Source organism: Rhinoderma darwinii, assembly GCF_050947455.1.
Source record: "Rhinoderma darwinii isolate aRhiDar2 chromosome 5 unlocalized genomic scaffold, aRhiDar2.hap1 SUPER_5_unloc_2, whole genome shotgun sequence".
NCBI classification, from domain to species: domain Eukaryota; kingdom Metazoa; phylum Chordata; class Amphibia; order Anura; family Rhinodermatidae; genus Rhinoderma; species Rhinoderma darwinii.
Window position 1 is genome coordinate 1,375,908 of NW_027461776.1, and position 21,382 is coordinate 1,397,289.

Consider the following 21,382-nt stretch of genomic DNA (forward strand, 5'->3'; position numbering starts at 1 on the left):
AATGATGTAGATATCAGGAGAGCAGTGATATAATGATGTAGATATCAGGAGGGCAGTGATATAATGATGTAGATATCAGGAGGGCAGTGATATAATGATGTAGATATCAGGGGAGCAGTGATATAATGATGTAGATATCAGGGGGGCAGTGATATAATGATGTAGATATCAGGAGGGCAGTGATATAATGATGTAGATATCAGGAGAGCAGTGATATAATGATGTAGATATCAGGGGGCGGTGATATAATGATGTAGATATCAGGGGGGCAGTGATCTAATGATGTAGATATCAGGAGAGCGGTGATATAATGATGTAGATATCAGGGGGGCAGTGATCTAATGATGTAGATATCAGGAGGGGAGCGGTGATATAATGATGTAGATATCAGGGGAGCAGTGATATAATGATGTAGATATCAGGAGGGGAGCAGTGATATAATGATGTAGATATCAGGGGGGCAGTGATATAATGATGTAGATATCAGGAGGGCAGTGATATAATGATGTAGATATCAGGGGGGCGGTGATATAATGATGTAGATATCAGGAGAGCAGTGATATAATGATGTAGATATCAGGGGGGGCAGTGATATAATGATGTAGATATCAGGAGGGCAGTGATATAATGATGTAGATATCAGGAGGGCAGTGATATAATGATGTAGATATCAGGAGGGCAGTGATATAATGATGTAGATATCAGGGGGGCAGTGATATAATGATGTAGATATCAGGGGGGCGGTGATATAATGATGTAGATATCAGGGGAGCAGTGATATAATGATGTAGATATCAGGGGGGCGGTGATATAATGATGTAGATATCAGGGGAGCAGTGATATAATGATGTAGATATCAGGAGGGCAGTGATATAATGATGTAGATATCAGGGGGGCAGTGATATAATGATGTAGATATCAGGGGAGCAGTGATATAATGATGTAGATATCAGGAGAGCAGTGATATAATGATGTAGATATCAGGGGAGCAGTGATATAATGATGTAGATATCAGGAGAGCAGTGATATAATGATGTAGATATCAGGAGGAGAGCAGTGATATAATGATGTAGATATCAGGGGGGCAGTGATATAATGATGTAGATATCAGGGGGGGCAGTGATATAATGATGTAGATATCAGGAGGGCAGTGATATAATGATGTAGATATCAGGAGAGCAGTGATATAATGATGTAGATATCAGGGGGGCAGTGATATAATGATGTAGATATCAGGAGGGCAGTGATATAATGATGTAGATATCAGGAGGGCGGTGATATAATGATGTAGATATCAGGGGGGCAGTGATATAATGATGTAGATATCAGGAGAGCAGTGATATAATGATGTAGATATCAGGGGGGGCAGTGATATAATGATGTAGATATCAGGAGGGCAGTGATATAATGATGTAGATATCAGGAGAGCAGTGATATAATGATGTAGATATCAGGAGAGCAGTGATATAATGATGTAGATATCAGGAGGGCAGTGATATAATGATGTAGATATCAGGAGGGCGGTGATATAATGATGTAGATATCAGGGGGGCAGTGATATAATGATGTAGATATCAGGAGGGCAGTGATATAATGATGTAGATATCAGGAGGGCAGTGATATAATGATGTAGATATCAGGAGGGCGGTGATATAATGATGTAGATATCAGGGGAGCAGTGATATAATGATGTAGATATCAGGGGGGCGGTGATATAATGATGTAGATATCAGGGGAGCAGTGATATAATGATGTAGATATCAGGAGAGCAGTGATATAATGATGTAGATATCAGGAGGGCAGTGATATAATGATGTAGATATCAGGGGGGCAGTGATATAATGATGTAGATATCAGGGGAGCAGTGATATAATGATGTAGATATCAGGGGGGCAGTGATATAATGATGTAGATATCAGGGGGGCGGTGATATAATGATGTAGATATCAGGAGGGCAGTGATATAATGATGTAGATATCAGGGGAGCAGTGATATAATGATGTAGATATCAGGAGAGCAGTGATATAATGATGTAGATATCAGGAGGGCAGTGATATAATGATGTAGATATCAGGGGGGCAGTGATATAATGATGTAGATATCAGGGGAGCAGTGATATAATGATGTAGATATCAGGAGGGCAGTGATATAATGATGTAGATATCAGGAGGGCAGTGATATAATGATGTAGATATCAGGAGGGCAGTGATATAATGATGTAGATATCAGGAGAGCAGTGATATAATGATGTAGATATCAGGGGAGCAGTGATATAATGATGTAGATATCAGGAGGGCAGTGATATAATGATGTAGATATCAGGAGAGCAGTGATATAATGATGTAGATATCAGGGGAGCAGTGATATAATGATGTAGATATCAGGAGGGCAGTGATATAATGATGTAGATATCAGGAGGGCAGTGATATAATGATGTAGATATCAGGAGAGCAGTGATATAATGATGTAGATATCAGGAGAGCAGTGATATAATGATGTAGATATCAGGAGGGCAGTGATATAATGATGTAGATATCAGGGGGGCAGTGATATAATGATGTAGATATCAGGGGAGCAGTGATATAATGATGTAGATATCAGGGGAGCAGTGATATAATGATGTAGATATCAGGAGAGCAGTGATATAATGATGTAGATATCAGGGGGGCAGTGATATAATGATGTAGATATCAGGAGAGCAGTGATATAATGATGTAGATATCAGGAGGGGAGCAGTGATATAATGATGTAGATATCAGGAGGGCAGTGATATAATGATGTAGATATCAGGAGAGCAGTGATATAATGATGTAGATATCAGGAGGGCAGTGATATAATGATGTAGATATCAGAGGGGCAGTGATATAATGATGTAGATATCAGGGGGGCAGTGATATAATGATGTAGATATCAGGAGGGCAGTGATATAATGATGTAGATATCAGGAGAGCAGTGATATAATGATGTAGATATCAGGGGAGCGGTGATATAATGATGTAGATATCAGGGGGGCAGTGATATAATGATGTAGATATCAGGGGGGCAGTGATATAATGATGTAGATATCAGGGGAGCAGTGATATAATGATGTAGATATCAGGAGAGCAGTGATATAATGATGTAGATATCAGGGGGGCAGTGATATAATGATGTAGATATCAGGAGGGGAGCAGTGATATAATGATGTAGATATCAGGGGGGCAGTGATATAATGATGTAGATATCAGGAGGGCAGTGATATAATGATGTAGATATCAGGGGGGCGGTGATATAATGATGTAGATATCAGGAGGGGAGCAGTGATATAATGATGTAGATATCAGGAGGGCAGTGATATAATGATGTAGATATCAGGAGGGCAGTGATATAATGATGTAGATATCAGGAGAGCAGTGATATAATGATGTAGATATCAGGAGGGCAGTGATATAATGATGTAGATATCAGGAGGGCAGTGATATAATGATGTAGATATCAGGGGGGCAGTGATATAATTATGTAGATATCAGGAGGGCAGTGATATAATGATGTAGATATCAGGAGGGCAGTGATATAATGATGTAGATATCAGGGGAGCAGTGATATAATGATGTAGATATCAGGAGAGCAGTGATATAATGATGTAGATATCAGGAGGGGAGCAGTGATATAATGATGTAGATATCAGGAGAGCAGTGATATAATGATGTAGATATCAGGGGGGCAGTGATATAATGATGTAGATATCAGGAGGGCAGTGATATAATGATGTAGATATCAGGAGGGCAGTGATATAATGATGTAGATATCAGGGGGGCAGTGATATAATGATGTAGATATCAGGAGAGCAGTGATATAATGATGTAGATATCAGGAGAGCAGTGATATAATGATGTAGATATCAGGGGGGCAGTGATATAGTGATGTAGATATCAGGAGGGCAGTGATATAATGATGTAGATATCAGGGGAGCAGTGATATAATGATGTAGATATCAGGAGGGGGGCAGTGATATAATGATGTAGATATCAGGGGGGCAGTGATATAATGATGTAGATATCAGGAGGGCAGTGATATAATGATGTAGATATCAGGAGGGCAGTGATATAATGATGTAGATATCAGGGGGGCAGTGATATAGTGATGTAGATATCAGGAGGGCAGTGATATAATGATGTAGATATCAGGAGAGCAGTGATATAATGATGTAGATATCAGGAGGGCAGTGATATAATGATGTAGATATCAGGGGGGCAGTGATATAATGATGTAGATATCAGGGGGGCAGTGATATAATGATGTAGATATCAGGGGGGCAGTGATATAATGATGTAGATATCAGGGGAGCAGTGATATAATGATGTAGATATCAGGGGGGCAGTGATATAATGATGTAGATATCAGGGGGGCAGTGATATAATGATGTAGATATCAGGAGAGCGGTGATATAATGATGTAGATATCAGGAGAGCAGTGATATAATGATGTAGATATCAGGAGGGCAGTGATATAATGATGTAGATATCAGGGGGGCAGTGATATAATGATGTAGATATCAGGGGAGCAGTGATATAATGATGTAGATATCAGGGGGGCAGTGATATAATGATGTAGATATCAGGAGAGCGGTGATATAATGATGTAGATATCAGGGGGGCAGTGATATAATGATGTAGATATCAGGAGAGCAGTGATATAATGATGTAGATATCAGGAGGGCAGTGATATAATGATGTAGATATCAGGAGGGCAGTGATCTAATGATGTAGATATCAGGGGGGCAGTGATATAATGATGTAGATATCAGGGGAGCAGTGATATAATGATGTAGATATCAGGGGAGCAGTGATATAATGATGTAGATATCAGGAGGGGGCAGTGATATAATGATGTAGATATCAGGAGGGGGGCAGTGATATAATGATGTAGATATCAGGAGGGCGGTGATATAATGATGTAGATATCAGGGGAGCAGTGATATAATGATGTAGATATCAGGGGAGCAGTGATATAATGATGTAGATATCAGGAGGGCAGTGATATAATGATGTAGATATCAGGAGGGCAGTGATATAATGATGTAGATATCAGGAGGGCAGTGATATAATGATGTAGATATCAGGAGAGCAGTGATATAATGATGTAGATATCAGGGGGGCGGTGATATAATGATGTAGATATCAGGAGAGCGGTGATATAATGATGTAGATATCAGGGGGGCGGTGATATAATGATGTAGATATCAGGAGGGCAGTGATATAATGATGTAGATATCAGGAGGGGGGCAGTGATATAATGATGTAGATATCAGGAGGGCAGTGATATAATGATGTAGATATCAGGAGGGCAGTGATATAATGATGTAGATATCAGGGGGGCGGTGATATAATGATGTAGATATCAGGAGGGCAGTGATATAATGATGTAGATATCAGGGGAGCAGTGATATAATGATGTAGATATCAGGGGGGCAGTGATATAATGATGTAGATATCAGGGGGGCAGTGATATAATGATGTAGATATCAGGAGGGCAGTGATATAATGATGTAGATATCAGGAGAGCAGTGATATAATGATGTAGATATCAGGGGGGCAGTGATATAATGATGTAGATATCAGGGGGGCAGTGATATAATGATGTAGATATCAGGAGGGCAGTGATATAATGATGTAGATATCAGGGGGGCAGTGATATAATGATGTAGATATCAGTCAGGGGAGCAGTGATATAATGATGTAGATATCAGGAGGGGGGCAGTGATATAATGATGTAGATATCAGGGGGGCAGTGATATAATGATGTAGATATCAGTCAGGGGGGGCTCGGGCATGGTTTTGACTTCCCTTTTATTCTAGTTTAGTGCAATAAACGGATATTATAACAAATTATTTATACAAAAGTTTTAAAAGGAATAGAAAACATGGGTAATATCTGGGGTATCACCCCCCGCTGTCATGTAATGAGGAGATACAGTCCGTCCTGCACTTACTTCTGCCGTATGTGAGCAGCCTCCGATCCTTCCGCTCTCTGTGATACTCAGTCAGTTCCTCTGCGTCTCTCCTGCTCTGCCGATCTACAATCAACACATGACAGAAGGAAAATGATAATGATGACACCAGCGCTCTAATAAGGAAAGTACCCGACACTTAATATGGATGTAACACACACACACACACCTGTCCCGCCACGCGTTCCACATCTTACCTCCGTCGTACCACGCGTTCCACATCGTACCTCCGTCCCATCACGCGTTCCACAAACATCTGTCGCACCACGCGTTCCACATCGTACCTCTGTCCCACCACGCGCTCCACATCATACCTCTGTCCCACCACTCGTTCTACATCATACATCTGTCCCATCACGCGTTCCACATCAAACATCTGTCCCACCACGCGTTCCACATCGTACCTCTGTCCCACCACGCGTTCCACATCGTACCTCTGTCCCACCACGCGTTCCACATCGTACCTCTGTCCCATCAAATGTACACTTCACAAAATGTAAATAAACTTAAGGGTAAACACATCTAAACATCTGCGGGTATCGGAGGAGGGGATCGGGCTTGTAATCTCCGTCCTAGATCACCCCAAAGGCGTTGGATGGGGCTGAGGTCAGAACTCTGTGTGGCCAATCAAGTTCTTCCACCCCAAACTCCCCCAACTAACCAACTAGCTCTGTCTATATGGACCTTGTGTCCCGGGCGCCGTCATGATGAACAGAAAAGACCGAACCCAAAACTGTTCCCACAAAGATGGAAGCCTCATTTATCCAGAATGTCTTGTGTGCTGAAGAATTAACCCTTCAGTGGAACTAAGGGGCCGACTCCACAGAACACGTCACGTAGAGAAGCGTCACTCCACAGAACACGTCATAGAGAAGCGTCACTCCACAGAACACGTCATATAGAGAAGCGTCACTCCACAGAACACGTCATAGAGAAGCGTCACTCCACAGAACACGTCACATAGAGAAGCGTCACTCCACAGAACACGTCACATAGAGAAGCGTCACTCCACAGAACACGCCAGATAGAGAGGCGGCTTTACCCCCCTCCATCTGACGCTGGGCATTGTGCTTGTGATGTAAGCTGCTCGGCCCCCGTACCATGAAGCTCCCGGGCACAGTGTTTGTGCGGATGTTAATACCAGGGGAGGTCTGTACTCTGCAGTTATGGAGTCAGCGGAGTGTTGGTGACTTTTCTGCACTTGCTCCTCAGCACTCCCCCCCCCCCCCGCTCTGTTACTTCACGTGGTCTGCTCTTCGTGGCTGAGTTGCGGTGGTTCCTTCCACTTTATAATAATATCAGGCACAGGTGATGGGGAAAGATATTTCTGGAACGGACGTGTTCCCCCGGTGACGTCCTATTACAGGACCACGCTGGGGGTCACTGATCTCTTTACCACGACCCGTTCTACCGCTAATGTCTGTGCACAAAGAAAGGAGTCCTATACTATTACTGGTAGAAAAAAAAATATCACAATTTTATTAAATAACACTTATTAAAATATCGCAAACAGGATTGGAATCAGTAAGGGTATGTTCACACATAGTCAACAAAAACGTCTGAAAATCCAGAGGGAAAACAGCCCCTGCTTTTCAGACGTTTTTTTTACAACTTGAATTTTTCGCGCCGTTTTTGGAGCTGTTTTCATTGGCGTCTATGAGAAAACAGCTTCAAAAACGTCCAAAGAAGTGTCCTGCATATAATGTATATAAGTGTCCCGCATATAATGTATATAAGTGTCCCGCATATAATGTATATAAGTGTCCCGCATATAATGTATATAAGTGTCCCGCATATAATGTATATAAGTGTCCCGCATATAATGTATATAAGTGTCCCGCATATAATGTATATAAGTGTCCCGCATATAATGTATATAAGTGTCCCGCATATAATGTATATAAGTGTCCCGCATATAATGTATATAAGTGTCCCGCATATAATGTATATAAGTGTCCCGCATATAATGTATATAAGTGTCCCGCATATAATGTATATAAGTGTCCCGCATATAATGTATATAAGTGTCCCGCATATAATGTATATAAGTGTCCCGCATATAATGTATATAAGTGTCCCGCATATAATGTATATAAGTGTCCCGCATATAATGTATATAAGTGTCCCGCATATAATGTATATAAGTGTCCCGCATATAATGTATATAAGTGTCCCGCATATAATGTATATAAGTGTCCCGCATATAATGTATATAAGTGTCCCGCATATAATGTATATAAGTGTCCCGCATATAATGTATATAAGTGTCCCGCATATAATGTATATAAGTGTCCCGCATATAATGTATATAAGTGTCCCGCATATAATGTATATAAGTGTCCCGCATATAATGTATATAAGTGTCCCGCATATAATGTATATAAGTGTCCCGCATATAATGTATATAAGTGTCCCGCATATAATGTATATAAGTGTCCCGCATATAATGTATATAAGTGTCCCGCATATAATGTATATAAGTGTCCCGCATATAATGTATATAAGTGTCCCGCATATAATGTATATAAGTGTCCCGCATATAATGTATATAAGTGTCCCGCATATAATGTATATAAGTGTCCCGCATATAATGTATATAAGTGTCCCGCATATAATGTATATAAGTGTCCCGCATATAATGTATATAAGTGTCCCGCATATAATGTATATAAGTGTCCCGCATATAATGTATATAAGTGTCCCGCATATAATGTATATGAGTGTCCCGCATATAATGTATATAAGTGTCCCGCATATAATGTATATAAGTGTCCCGCATATAATGTATATAAGTGTCCCGCATATAATGTATATAAGTGTCCCGCATATAATGTATATAAGTGTCCCGCATATAATGTATATAAGTGTCCCGCATATAATGTATATAAGTGTCCCGCATATAATGTATATAAGTGTCCCGCATATAATGTATATAAGTGTCCCGCATATAATGTATATAAGTGTCCCGCATATAATGTATATAAGTGTCCCGCATATAATGTATATAAGTGTCCCGCATATAATGTATATAAGTGTCCCGCATATAATGTATATGAGTGTCCTGCATATAATGTATATAAGTGTCCCGCATATAATGTATATAAGTGTCCCGCATATAATGTATATAAGTGTCCCGCATATAATGTATATAAGTGTCCCGCATATAATGTATATAAGTGTCCCGCATATAATGTATATAAGTGTCCCGCATATAATGTATATAAGTGTCCCGCATATAATGTATATAAGTGTCCCGCATATAATGTATATAAGTGTCCTGCATATAATGTATATAAGTGTCCCGCATATCATGTATATAAGTGTCCCGCATATAATGTATATAAGTGTCCCGCATATAATGTATATAAGTGTCCCGCATATAATGTATATAAGTGTCCCGCATATAATGTATATAAGTGTCCCGCATATAATGTATATAAGTGTCCCGCATATAATGTATATAAGTGTCCCGCATATAATGTATATAAGTGTCCCGCATATAATGTATATAAGTGTCCTGCATATAATGTATATAAGTGTCCTGCACTTCTTTTGACGAGGCTGTATTTTTACGCTGACAGCTGTCAAACGACGACGCGTAAATAACAGGTCGTCTGGACAGTACGTCGGCAAACCCATTCAAATGAATGGGCAGATGTTTGCCGACGTATTGGAGCCGTATTTTCAGACGTAAAACGAGGCATAATACGCCTCGTATATGTCTGAAATTTGGCCGTGTGAACATACCCTAACTGTATATGGGCTAAATACGGTGCGATAAACACATGAAAAGAGCAACAAGGGTGGGAACATCGTGATCCGGCCAATTGAGAAGTATGAAAAGGAGGTCGTTACACAAGGGACAAACACACAGTAAATTGTCTCATAATCCGGAAGGTTCTTTTTCAGTGGAATTGTTTAAGATACTCAATATAGCCCATGTGAAAGGTAGAATCCCTAAAAATATTCTTAATGGTCTAATGGTCCAGTACCCTAAGATCCCCACTATCTATTTTCTCACGAAAGTCCACAAAAATTTGCTGGACGCCCCGGGATGCCCCATAGTGTCGGGCATTGGTGGACTGTGATCCAGTGTGTACATTTATGGACCATTACTTAAAGCCACTGGTAGAATGTTTGCCTTCCTTTGTTTAAGACACTACAGATGTGTTGACAAGGTTGGATAGGGTCTTTCTGGACTCCGATATGATCCTAGTCACGGTAGACGTGGAGTCACTCTATACGAGTATTCGACATACAGAAGGAATCAATGCGGTTCGCTTCTTCCTGGGCATGAGCAACTGGGACGGCCAAATTTGTGAACTTGTGTTAGATCTTTTACAGAACATTTTGACTCACAATTTTTTTGTTTTCAAAGATTAATTCTATTTACAAAAACAGGGCACTGCCATGGGTGCGGCGTGCGCGCCATCGTATGCAAGTCTGTTTCTTGGTTTATGGGAGAGGCAGGATTTTCATGGCGATGGCGTCTGCGCCGCTGACCATGTGCAGTGTTGGATGAGATATATTGATTATCTGGCAGGGTACTGAGGTACAGCTGATGCAATTTATGCAGCAATTAAATACCAATGATCTTAACGTCAAATTAACTTATGTTTCCGATAGACGTTTTGGATGTTTCCATAGAGGTGGATAAGGAAAGATCTTTACAGACCGATGACTTTAGGAAAAAGACGTGGGTCAACTCTTTGCTGCATGCGACATCAGCACACAACCAACCCACGATCACAGCCATCCCAGTGGGTCAATTCCTCAGGGTGAGGCAGATCTGCTCACCCGAGGCCAAATTTGAAAATCAGTCCAGGGATCTGGAGAGGTTTTTGGAGAGGGGCTATAGCCGTAGATGCATCAAACAACCTGTATTCTCGTATTGTTTGAGTGACTCGGCTTTTATGAATGAGGAGATGTTGTGGGTTAGAATATTACACATTATATCTTTTTCTGCATTATATCCCCCCCTTTGTTTGGCTTCATGTGACCTTTAACATCATCTGAGGTACACATAATATTTGGGATATGACATGAAGTACCTTTGGCCGTGCGTTGTTTCTCACGTGATCTCTCTCTGAGTTTTTCACCCCGGCTATCAATTGCACCGTTCTGCGCCTGCGCGGTTTCCGGAGCGGCGCGTGCGCAGTATGGTCTGGACGGCTTGGGGCTTTGCTCTCGCGATATTTTGTATGACACGCATGCGCTGCTGATCAGGCATCTCATTGGTTCTCTACACACCACCTGATTAATCTCACACCATTTTTAAACTTGTCTACCCCTTGATAAAGTTACCACGCGAAACGCGCGTCAGGCGCCTCCTGGGCACACAGGACACATGAACAGTATGGGTAAGCTATTCTATTCACAATTGTCCACACATTTATTCTCAGAAAAAAACTTAGTGCATAAAGATTCCCACCAAGCAAGTTATTGTCCATGATCTGTTACACTTATAGGACCACGTCATCTCCTCTATAGACTTACTTTACATGCAGTTTCTCTCTCTTTTGGTAACTACCTGCTATATACAAATCTTTCTTGGCCAGGCACCTTATATATATATATATATGCGTCCTGCATCTTGCGTTCCATATGGTCACGAGATCTGGAACGCACATGTGACCACCAATCACGATTCATACCACAAAGCTCTCACCTACATTTCAGTATTGCATCAAACAAGACATAAATCTCAAACATCACCAATAACTGACAATAAGATGTTCTTGCTGCATATGTAGTATTGTACATGATTAGTACTCACCAGACAGGCGCATCTAACTTCAACATGTTTCCACTTCCGGATTGCGTTCCAAGTGACGTGTTGAGCCGTGGAACGCAATCAGGACCCAGCTGTTACCACCGGATATAGTATAAATGGGCCAGGGCGCCAGTTTCAAATCACACTACAGCCAAGTCTAAGGACGTCGCTATCGTCCGAAACGCGTAGGCTTTACAGGATCATTCCTCCCATTACCCACACACCAGGACCATACTCCAATGGACTTTTTAATGGAACTTCATTAAACTTGGAAATTCCTTCCGTTTTACCTCTACCAAAGCGCTGGATCTAACTTCCTTTCTACCTCTGCTTCTGCTACGTGTGCCGACACGAAAAGGATCCAGGCGCAGACAGCGACACTCATACTGTGTCAGGTGAGCTGGAGGATTCCTCCCTTTGTTTTCTACCTATATATATATATACTTTGTGTTAAATGCTATAATTACAGCTAACCTCTATATGGGGCATTGGCCTCTTGGACGGGAGATTCTGTTGCGTTTTTCATGTGTTCTCGCACCGTATGTAGCCCATATACAGTCACTGATTCCAATCCCGTTTGTGATATTTTAATAAGTGTTATTTCATGAGATTGTGATTTTTTTTCTACTGGTAATAGTATAGGACTCCTTTCTTTGTGTATATATACAAGTGCAGAGTTTCTATTTAATACTTGGGAGGTGGCAATCTGGATTTAAGGACTCCTAGCCCACGAATAACCGTCCGTTTTGAGACCAATGTGGGGGATATCTCTAATGTCTGTATCGTGACTGCAGGACGGGTGACTGACGTTGTGCACCTGGGGGAACGGGACTGACGGAAACACCAGAATTTCATGTTTAAGAGGGGACACATGCTTTCTCCATATAGTGTATGTTCCCCCCACATCTGCCCTATTTTATGTCCCCCGTTTATCGGTCCCATCATATGACACACGCTGGTCTAATCACATGCTCCCCTCCTTAATAAACCATTTTATAGTACATTGTAAGTCTCAGGTCGGCATGTACCTGGCGGGGTTGTTGGTTCCAACCCCAGCTCTTCCCATCTAAGATGACCTTCCGCTCCACCTTCCGTCAGAAACAGGAGCTCCGACTTCACCATGGGAATCCCTGGCAAAAAATAATAATTTAATGGTGGATGAAGGGTCACTAGGCCACGAGGACTTTACATAAATGGCAGGACTAGACACCCCTGTCTTTCAGGGTTTTGCACCCTGCATTGTAAACATTTGGGGGTCGGGTGCTTCAATCTGGTACTGAATGCATAGAGCCGGATGTAGTCACTGACCCCTCCTGTAGGGCAGAGTAAGTGTTAGCGGCAGTCATACCATGTCATATAAACGAGACCCCGGCACTCACTGGATCAGATAATCACATTTTTTATTTTTCAAACAAGACGCGTTTCGGCTTTCTCAGTTGCGCATACATGAAATAGAAGGAGCATTTTATATCAAGTCATTTCCCATTCGTGTTGAACGTGAGAGACTGTGGAATAGATGGTTTGTCACTGCCTAGATCTGCTCGGACCAGGTGATCTTGAAGATTTTTGGCTTGCAGATTAGTTCGGGCAGATCCAGGCACTGACAAACCATCTATTTCATAGTCTTTCTCACGTTCAACATGAATGGGCACCTTCCTTGTCCTAATTGTCAGCTCCAATGTAATCCAGGGAGCACAAGTCTCTAATCCACCGGTATAATATTCATGGATATCACACTTGTGGCTCTTCCCATGTTATTTATCTAATAAAGTGTCCGTGTGGCCTCCTATATGTGGCTGAGACAACACAAAGGATCAAAGATCGTATACGCAAAGTCCACGGTCAGGCGAGAAAACCTTGTGCTTCCGTTACTGCGCCACTTCTTGCAAAAGACACAAAATTACACAATTGAATTAACAAGTCACTGAAAGGGAACAGGAGGGGGGGCTATTGTTACGTGGAGAAGCGTACTGGACCGACACTCCCCAAACATTACACCCGAAGGGGTTAAATCCGGACCACGAGATCACTAATATCCAGTATATCTCGTTAGGCGTGTTAAATTCATGTTGTGTACACCGGTTACTTTTTGATAAATTTAATGTATACACGATATTTTCTTTACGTTACTAAATTGGATGTTGTTCAAAAACACCACAAATCTTCCAAGCGGATGATAAATAATCTAATAATATCATCAGAAGGAGGCGATATACAGGTAATAACCAATAAACGTTTGATAAATATAGTTTTCCTTTCTTTTCTAGACCATGAGGTCCGTAAATGACTGCGCTCTTCAATATGATATTCAGCGAAAAAACTACGCAAACCCCGAGACCCACAGAAATAAATGTCAAATAAATACAACGTTTATTATTATTATTATAAGATATTACCAGAAAACTCTTTAGGTGCAGAATACCGGTAATAAGTAAAGCTCGAGGTATATAGGTGCAGAACACTGGTAATAAGTAAAGCTCGAGGTATATAGGTGCAGAATACTGGTAATAAGTAAAGCTCGAGGTATATAGGTGCAGAATACTGGTAATAAGTAAAGCTCGAGGTATATAGGTGTAGAATACTGGTAATAAGTAAAGCTCGAGGTATATAGGTGCAGAATACTGGTAATAAGTAAAGCTCGAGGTATATAGGTGCAGAATACCGGTAATAAGTAAAGCTCGAGGTATATAGGTGCAGAACACTGGTAATAAGTAAAGCTCGAGGTATATAGGTGCAGAATACTGGTAATAAGTAAAGCTCGAGGTATATAGGTGCAGAACACTGGTAATAAGTAAAGCTCGAGGTATATAGGTGCAGAATACTGGTAATAAGTAAAGCTCGAGGTATATAGGTGCAGAATACTGGTAATAAGTAAAGCTCGAGGTATATAGGTGCAGAACACTGGTAATAAGTAAAGCTCGAGGTATATAGGTGCAGAATACTGGTAATAAGTAAAGCTCGAGGTATATAGGTGCAGAACACTGGTAATAAGTAAAGCTCGAGGTATATAGGTGCAGAACACTGGTAATAAGTAAAGCTCGAGGTATATAGGTGTAGAATACTGGTAATAAGTAAAGCTCGAGGTATATAGGTGCAGAATACTGGTAATAAGTAAAGCTCGAGGTATATAGGTGCAGAACACTGGTAATAAGTAAAGCTCGAGGTATATAGGTGTAGAATACTGGTAATAAGTAAAGCTCGAGGTATATAGGTGCAGAATACTGGTAATAAGTAAAGCTCGAGGTATATAGGTGCAGAACACTGGTAATAAGTAAAGCTCGAGGTATATAGGTGCAGAACACTGGTAATAAGTAAAGCTCGAGGTATATAGGTGCAGAACACTGGTAATAAGTAAAGCTCGAGGTATATAGGTGCAGAACACTGGTAATAAGTAAAGCTCGAGGTATATAGGTGTAGAATACTGGTAATAAGTAAAGCTCGAGGTATATAGGTGTAGAATACTGGTAATAAGTAAAGCTCGAGGCATATAGGTGTAGAATACTTATAGCAAGTGATATATTCTATGTTTGCTGATACTTCACCTTCTCGCTGAGTTTTATGGCTGAATTCTTTGTTGATTCCCAGTTTTCATTGACAGGGACTACGTTTACATTTACTACCAGCTCATCATGTGTTAATCATTTGAATTAATTGTAAATGTGATTCCGGTTTGTGGATATGTTAATTTGATCATGTGATCATAAATGATAGGAGCGTTTTATAACCTATGTTCTAAAGAAAACCGAAACGCGGCTGGTTTAAAAAAATTTGAAAAAGTGATTATCTGATCCAGTGAGTGCCGGGATTTCGTTTATTCAGTATTTTTGGATTATTTCCCTTCCACGAGCACCACGCATGTATCAGGACTGCCGACCATTTATTGGACTGTTACACCATGACATATAAAAGACAGCGCTGTCCACTTATTACCACAGACAGATGGTGGGACTGGTGGAGAGCTTGGTGTGACTACTGAGAGGGGAAGGGACTGGGGAAAGCTGGGGGTGTGACTACGGAGTGGGGGTGGGATGTGGCTAGTCTTGCTGTGCCTAGTGAGTGGGGGTAGGATGTGGCTAGTCTTGCTGTGCCTAGTGAGTGGGGGTGGGATGTGGCTAATCTTGCTGCGACTACTGAGTGGGGGTGGGATGTGGCTAGTCTTGCTGTGACTACTGGGTGGGATGTGGCTAGTCTTGCTGTGCCTAGTGAGTGGGGGTGGGATGTGGCTAGTCTTGCTGTGCCTAGTGAGTGGGGGTAGGATGTGGCTAGTCTTGCTGTGCCTAGTGAGTGGGGATGGGATGTGGCTAGTCTTGCTGTCACTGAGTTGGGGTGGGATGTGGCTAGTTTTGCTGTCACTACTGAGTGGGGGTGGGATGTGGCTAGTCTTGCTGTCACTACTGAGTTGGGGTGGGATGTGGCTAGTCTTGCTGTGCCTAGTGAGTGGGGGTGGGATGTGGCTAGTCTTGCTGTGCCTAGTGAGTGGTGGTGGGATGTGGCTAGTCTTGCTGTCACTACTGAGTGGGGATGGGATGTGGCTAGTCTTGCTGTCACTACTGAGTGGGGGTGGGATGTGGCTAGTCTTGCTGTCACTACTGAGTGGGGGTGGGATGTGGCTAGTCTTGCGGTCACTACTGAGTGGGGGTGGGATGTGGCTAGTCTTGCTGTGCCTAGTGAGTGGGGGTGGGATGTGGCTAGTCTTGCTGTGCCTAGTGAGTGGGGGTGGGATGTGGATAGTCTTGCTGTGACTACTGAGAGAGTGTCGGATGTGGCTAGTCTTGCTGTGCCTAGTGAATGGGGGTGGGATGTGGCTAGTCTTGCTGTGACTACTAAGAGGGGTGGGAATTGGCTAGTCTTGATGGGACTACTGAGAGGGGGTGGGATGTGGCTAGTCTTGCTGTGACTACTGAGTGGGGATGGGATGTGGCTAGTCTTGCTGTCACTACTGAGTTGGGGTGGGATGTGGCTAGTTTTGCTTTGACTAGTGAGTGGGGGTGGGATGTGGATAGTCTTGCTGTGCCTAGTGAGTGGGGGTGGGATGTGGATAGTCTTGCTGTGCCTAGTGAGTGGGGGTGGGATGTGGCTAGTCTTGCTGTGCCTAGTGAGTGGGGGTGGGATGTGGCTAGTCTTGCTGTGCCGAGTGAGTGGGGGTGGGATGTGGCTAGTCTTGCGGTCACTACTGAGTGGGGGTGGGATGTGGCTAGTCTTGCTGTCACTACTGAGTGGGGGTGGGATGTGGCTAGTCTTGCTGTCACTACTGAGTGGGGGTGGGATGTGGCTAGTCTTGCTGTCACTACTGAGTGGGGGTGGGATGTGGCTAGTCTTGCTGTCACTACTGAGTGGGGGTGGGATGTGGCTAGTCTTGCTGTCACTACTGAGTGGGGGTGGGATGTGGCTAGTCTTGCTGTCACTACTGAGTGGGGGTGGGATGTGGCTAGTCTTGCTGTCACTACTGAGAGGGGGTGGGATGGGGGACATTGTGGCTGTGACTACTGAGTGGGGGTGGGATGTGGCTAGTCTTGCTGTGACTACTGAGTGGGGATGGGATGTGGCTAGTCTTGCTGTCACTACTGAGTTGGGGTGGGATGTGGCTAGTTTTGCTTTGACTACTGAGTGGGGGTGGGATGTGGATAGTCTTGCTGTCACTACTGAGTTGGGGTGGGATGTGGCTAGTCTTGCTGTGCCTAGTGAGTGGGGGTGGGATGTGGATAGTCTTGCTGTGCCTAGTGAGTGGGGGTGGGATGTGGCTAGTCTTGCTGTGCCTAGTGTGGGGGTGGGATGTGGCTAGTCTTGCTGTGACTACTGAGTGGGGATGGGATGTGGCTAGTCTTGCTGTGACTACTGAGTGGGGGTGGGATGTGGCTAGTCTTGCTGTGACTACTGAGTGGGGGTGGGATGTGGCTAGTCTTGCTGTGACTACTGAGTGGGGATGGGATGTGGCTAGTCTTGCTTTGACTAGTGAGTAGGGGTGGGATGTGGCTAGTCTTGCTGTGACTACTGAGTGGGGGTGGGATGTGGCTAGTCTTGCTGTCACTACTGAGTGGGGGTGGGATGTGGCTAGTCTTGCTGTGACTACTGAGTGGGGGTGGGATGTGGCTAGTCTTGCTGTGACTACTGAGTGGGGGTGGGATGTGGCTAGTCTTGCTGTCACTACTGAGTGGGGATGGGATGTGGCTAGTCTTGCTGTCACTACTGAGTGGGGATGGGATGTGGCTAGTCTTGCTGTCACTACTGAGTGGGGATGGGATGTGGCTAGTCTTGCTGTGACTACTGAGAGAGGGTGGGATGTGGCTAGTCTTGCTGGGACTACTGCGAGGGGGTGGGATGGGGGGGCATTGTGGCTGTGTGGGATGTGGCTAGTCTTGCTGTGACAAGTGAGTAGGGGTGGGATGTGGCTAGTCTTGCTGTCACTACTGAGAGAGGGTGGGATGTGGCTAGTCTTGCTGTGACTACTGAGAGGGGGTGGGATGAGGCTAGTCTTGCTGTGACTACTGAGAGGGGGTGGGATGTGGCTAGTGTTGCTGGGACTACTGAGTTGGGGTGGGATGTGGCTAGTGTTGCTGTGTCTACTGGAGAATTTTGGGGGGATTCTGTGACTATTGACTATGCTGCACCACTTCTGCCCCATGTGAATGTGGCCTTACTACTAGAGAAGGGGATAGACAGATCATTTCTACTATCAGGTGGGAAGGGTATTCTAGAACTACAGGAGCGCTGTATTGTGACCACTGGTGGAGCATGCTTAGGTGAAGCTCGGTCTTTCCCGGTTGCAGTGTTGCCTCGGCTTAGCTTTCTCCTGGCCCCGTGTAGGAGCCCAGAACTTCATGTCACGTGTGCTGTCTACCCCCCTCAGGACACAGTATAAAGACTCTTCTTACCCAGTGACCGGAGCGTGTGGTAATTGTCCATCATCACCTCCTTATACAGCTCCTTCTGCCATTCTTCCAAGCTCCCCCACTCCTCCTGGGTGAAGTATACGGCCACATCATCGAACATCAGAGGTTCCTAAAAAAAAACAGGGGAGACAATCCTGACTGTAGAGACATGTACCACACGGCCAACACAAGGCCAAGGGTAACCAGGGGGGACAATCCTGACCGTAGAGACATGAACCACATGGACAACACAAGGCCAACTGTAACCAGGGGGGACAATCCTGACCGTAGAGACATGAACCACACGGACAACACAAGGCCAAGTGTAACCAGGGGGGACAATCCTGACCGTAGAGACATGAACCACACGGTCAACACAAGGCCAAGTGTAACCAGGGGGGGGGACAATCCTGACCGTAGAGACATGAACCAGACGGACATCACAAGGCCAAGAGTAACCAGAGGGGACAATCCTCACCGTAGAGACATGAACCACACGTACTACACAAGGCCAAGTATAACCAGGGGGGACAATCCTGACCGTAGAGACATGAACTACACAAGGCCAAGTATAACCAGGGGGGACAATCCTGACCGTAGAGACATGTACCACACGGACAACACAAGGCCAAGTGTAACCCGGGGGGACAATCCTGACCATAGAGACATGAACCACACAAGGCCAAGCGTAACCAGGGGGGGACAATCCTGACCGTAGAGACATGAACCACACAAGGCCAAGTGTAACCAGAGGGGGACAATCCTGACCGTAGAGACATGAACCACACAAGGCCAAGAGTAACCAGGGGGGACAATCCTGACCGTAGAGACATGTACCACACGGACAACACAAGGCCAAGTGTAACCAGGGGGGAAAATCCTGACCGTAGAGACATGAACCACACAAGGCCAAGCGTAACCAGAGAGGGACAAACCTGACCGTAGAGACATGAACCACACGGACAACACAAGACCAAGAGTAACCAGGGGGGGGACAATCCTGACCGTAGAGACATGAACCACACGGACAACACAAGACCAAGAGTAACCAGGGGGGGGGGACAATCCTGACCGTAGAGACATGAACCACACGCACAACACAAGGCCAAGTGTAACCAGGGGGGACAATCCTGACCGTAGAGACATGTACCACACGGACAACACAAGGCCAAGTGTAACCAGAGTGTAATATCGGGGTAGGGAGACAGACAGGTGAGCCCTAATCTACCCGCCACTCAGTCCCTGCCTACTTGCAATGACCCGCCCTAGGCGACGGGGTACAACTGGGCGACGGTCCATACACTCAATAGGTGCACGACAGACAAACAAGGGTACAAAGAAGCCAGGGAAATGGGGAAGTTGCCCACGGGAACACCGTGAGCAACATGCGAAGTGAACGAGCAGAGTCAAACCAGGAGATGAGCGAGGTACAAAAACGCAGAGCAGAAGAGTGGTCAGTAAAGCCAAGGTCAATCACAAGCAGAGAATCAGAAGTTCAAGAAGCTGCAGCAGGGCCAGGAAACCAGCAGAGAGGAATCACAAGCAAAGGAGGAACAGGAAAGGCAGGTATAAATAGACAGAGGGCGGGAGCTAGCTCCGTCTGGCCAGGCTGTGATAGGCTCTCCCACTCCTAAGCCTGCCATCCTGAGTGGTGGAAGATGGAGTCAGTCTCACAGACATAGAAGCAGGTGCAGACTGATTACCTATGGGCGTATACACAGAAGTTGTGCCTGGCAGATCCTTTACACAGAGGAGACAATTCTGACCGTAGAGACATGAACCACACGGACAACACAAGGCCAGGTGTAACCAGGGGGGACAATCTTGACCGTAGAGACACGAACCACACAAGGCCAAGTGTAACCAGAGGGGACAATCCTGACCGTAGAGACATGAACCACACGGACAACACAAGGCCAAGTGTAACCGGGGGGACAATCCTGATGACCGCAGAGACATGAACCAGACGGGCAACACAAGGCCAAGTGTAACCAGGGGGTTGAGGGTGAAAACTGAACGCAAATAAACCAAAGTTACAAGCCCCCCCCCCCCCATCTTTCTGTTACTACAGGGAGGATTATAGAAAATCGAAACATTTCTGGTCTTTATTCCTGACAGGAGGAGCGATGCTGGTGATGTCTCTGTTGTGTGGACCTGGCAGAAGACATTGAAGAGCCCTCCCTAAAACACCTCTGAGAAAGCGAATCCAAGATGTTTAAATGATTCCATTCTGTGTAGACTCCATCTTGTGTATCTGGCATCCATCTTGTATATCTGGCATCCATCTTGTATATCTGGCATCCATCTTGTATATCTGGCATCCATCTTGTAGCCTGAAGGATCCATTTTGAGATTAAGAGGTGAATATTTCTGTCAGCATTGCCTGTTTGGTTCCTAGGTTGCAGGTTTAGTGGTTCTTCCTATGGAGACTTTAGATAAATATTCTCCCGTTTCATTCTGAGGGGAGGAGTCCAGTAAGCGGAGCCGCGATGAATGCTTCTGTTTACTGTACGGGAGGGGGCATTGTGACTTTTAGCCTTCATGACGTGGCATATTTCACGGTTTTACATTTAAAACGTCTTCTAGGCCTATGATTGGTTCAGGACAAACATATCTTAGTTGTAAATGATTGGCCGATATCCAGCCGCTCCTTTTTGGAAGATATTCTTGTAACTGTTTTGATGAATAAAGTGAGAGAGGATATTTGGACACACGGTGGCGCCAACAATCTCTATACTCACTGCGCAGACC

The 21,382-nt window shown here is 44.2% G+C and overlaps 1 protein-coding gene across 8 annotated transcripts in view; it reads right to left on the bottom strand.

Annotated features, from left to right (window-relative positions):
- LOC142687180 (uncharacterized) overlaps positions 1–21,382 on the bottom strand; it is a 180,765-nt gene that overhangs the window by 153,024 nt on the left and 6,359 nt on the right. For 7 of the 8 annotated variants that reach the window (XR_012856441.1, XR_012856440.1, XR_012856439.1 and 4 more), the window contains exons 2-4: positions 18,635–18,761; positions 12,791–12,892; positions 5,972–6,055 (exon numbers count right to left, since the gene is read on the bottom strand). Coding sequence is in view for 5 of the 8 variants with exons in the window: in XM_075847544.1 (XP_075703659.1) it covers positions 5,972–6,055; positions 12,791–12,892; positions 18,635–18,761 (313 nt within the window). In the remaining 3 variants the exon portion in view is untranslated. The remainder of the gene's footprint in view (positions 1–5,971; positions 6,056–12,790; positions 12,893–18,634; positions 18,762–21,382) is intronic. The other variant, XM_075847545.1, reaches the window with a different exon arrangement.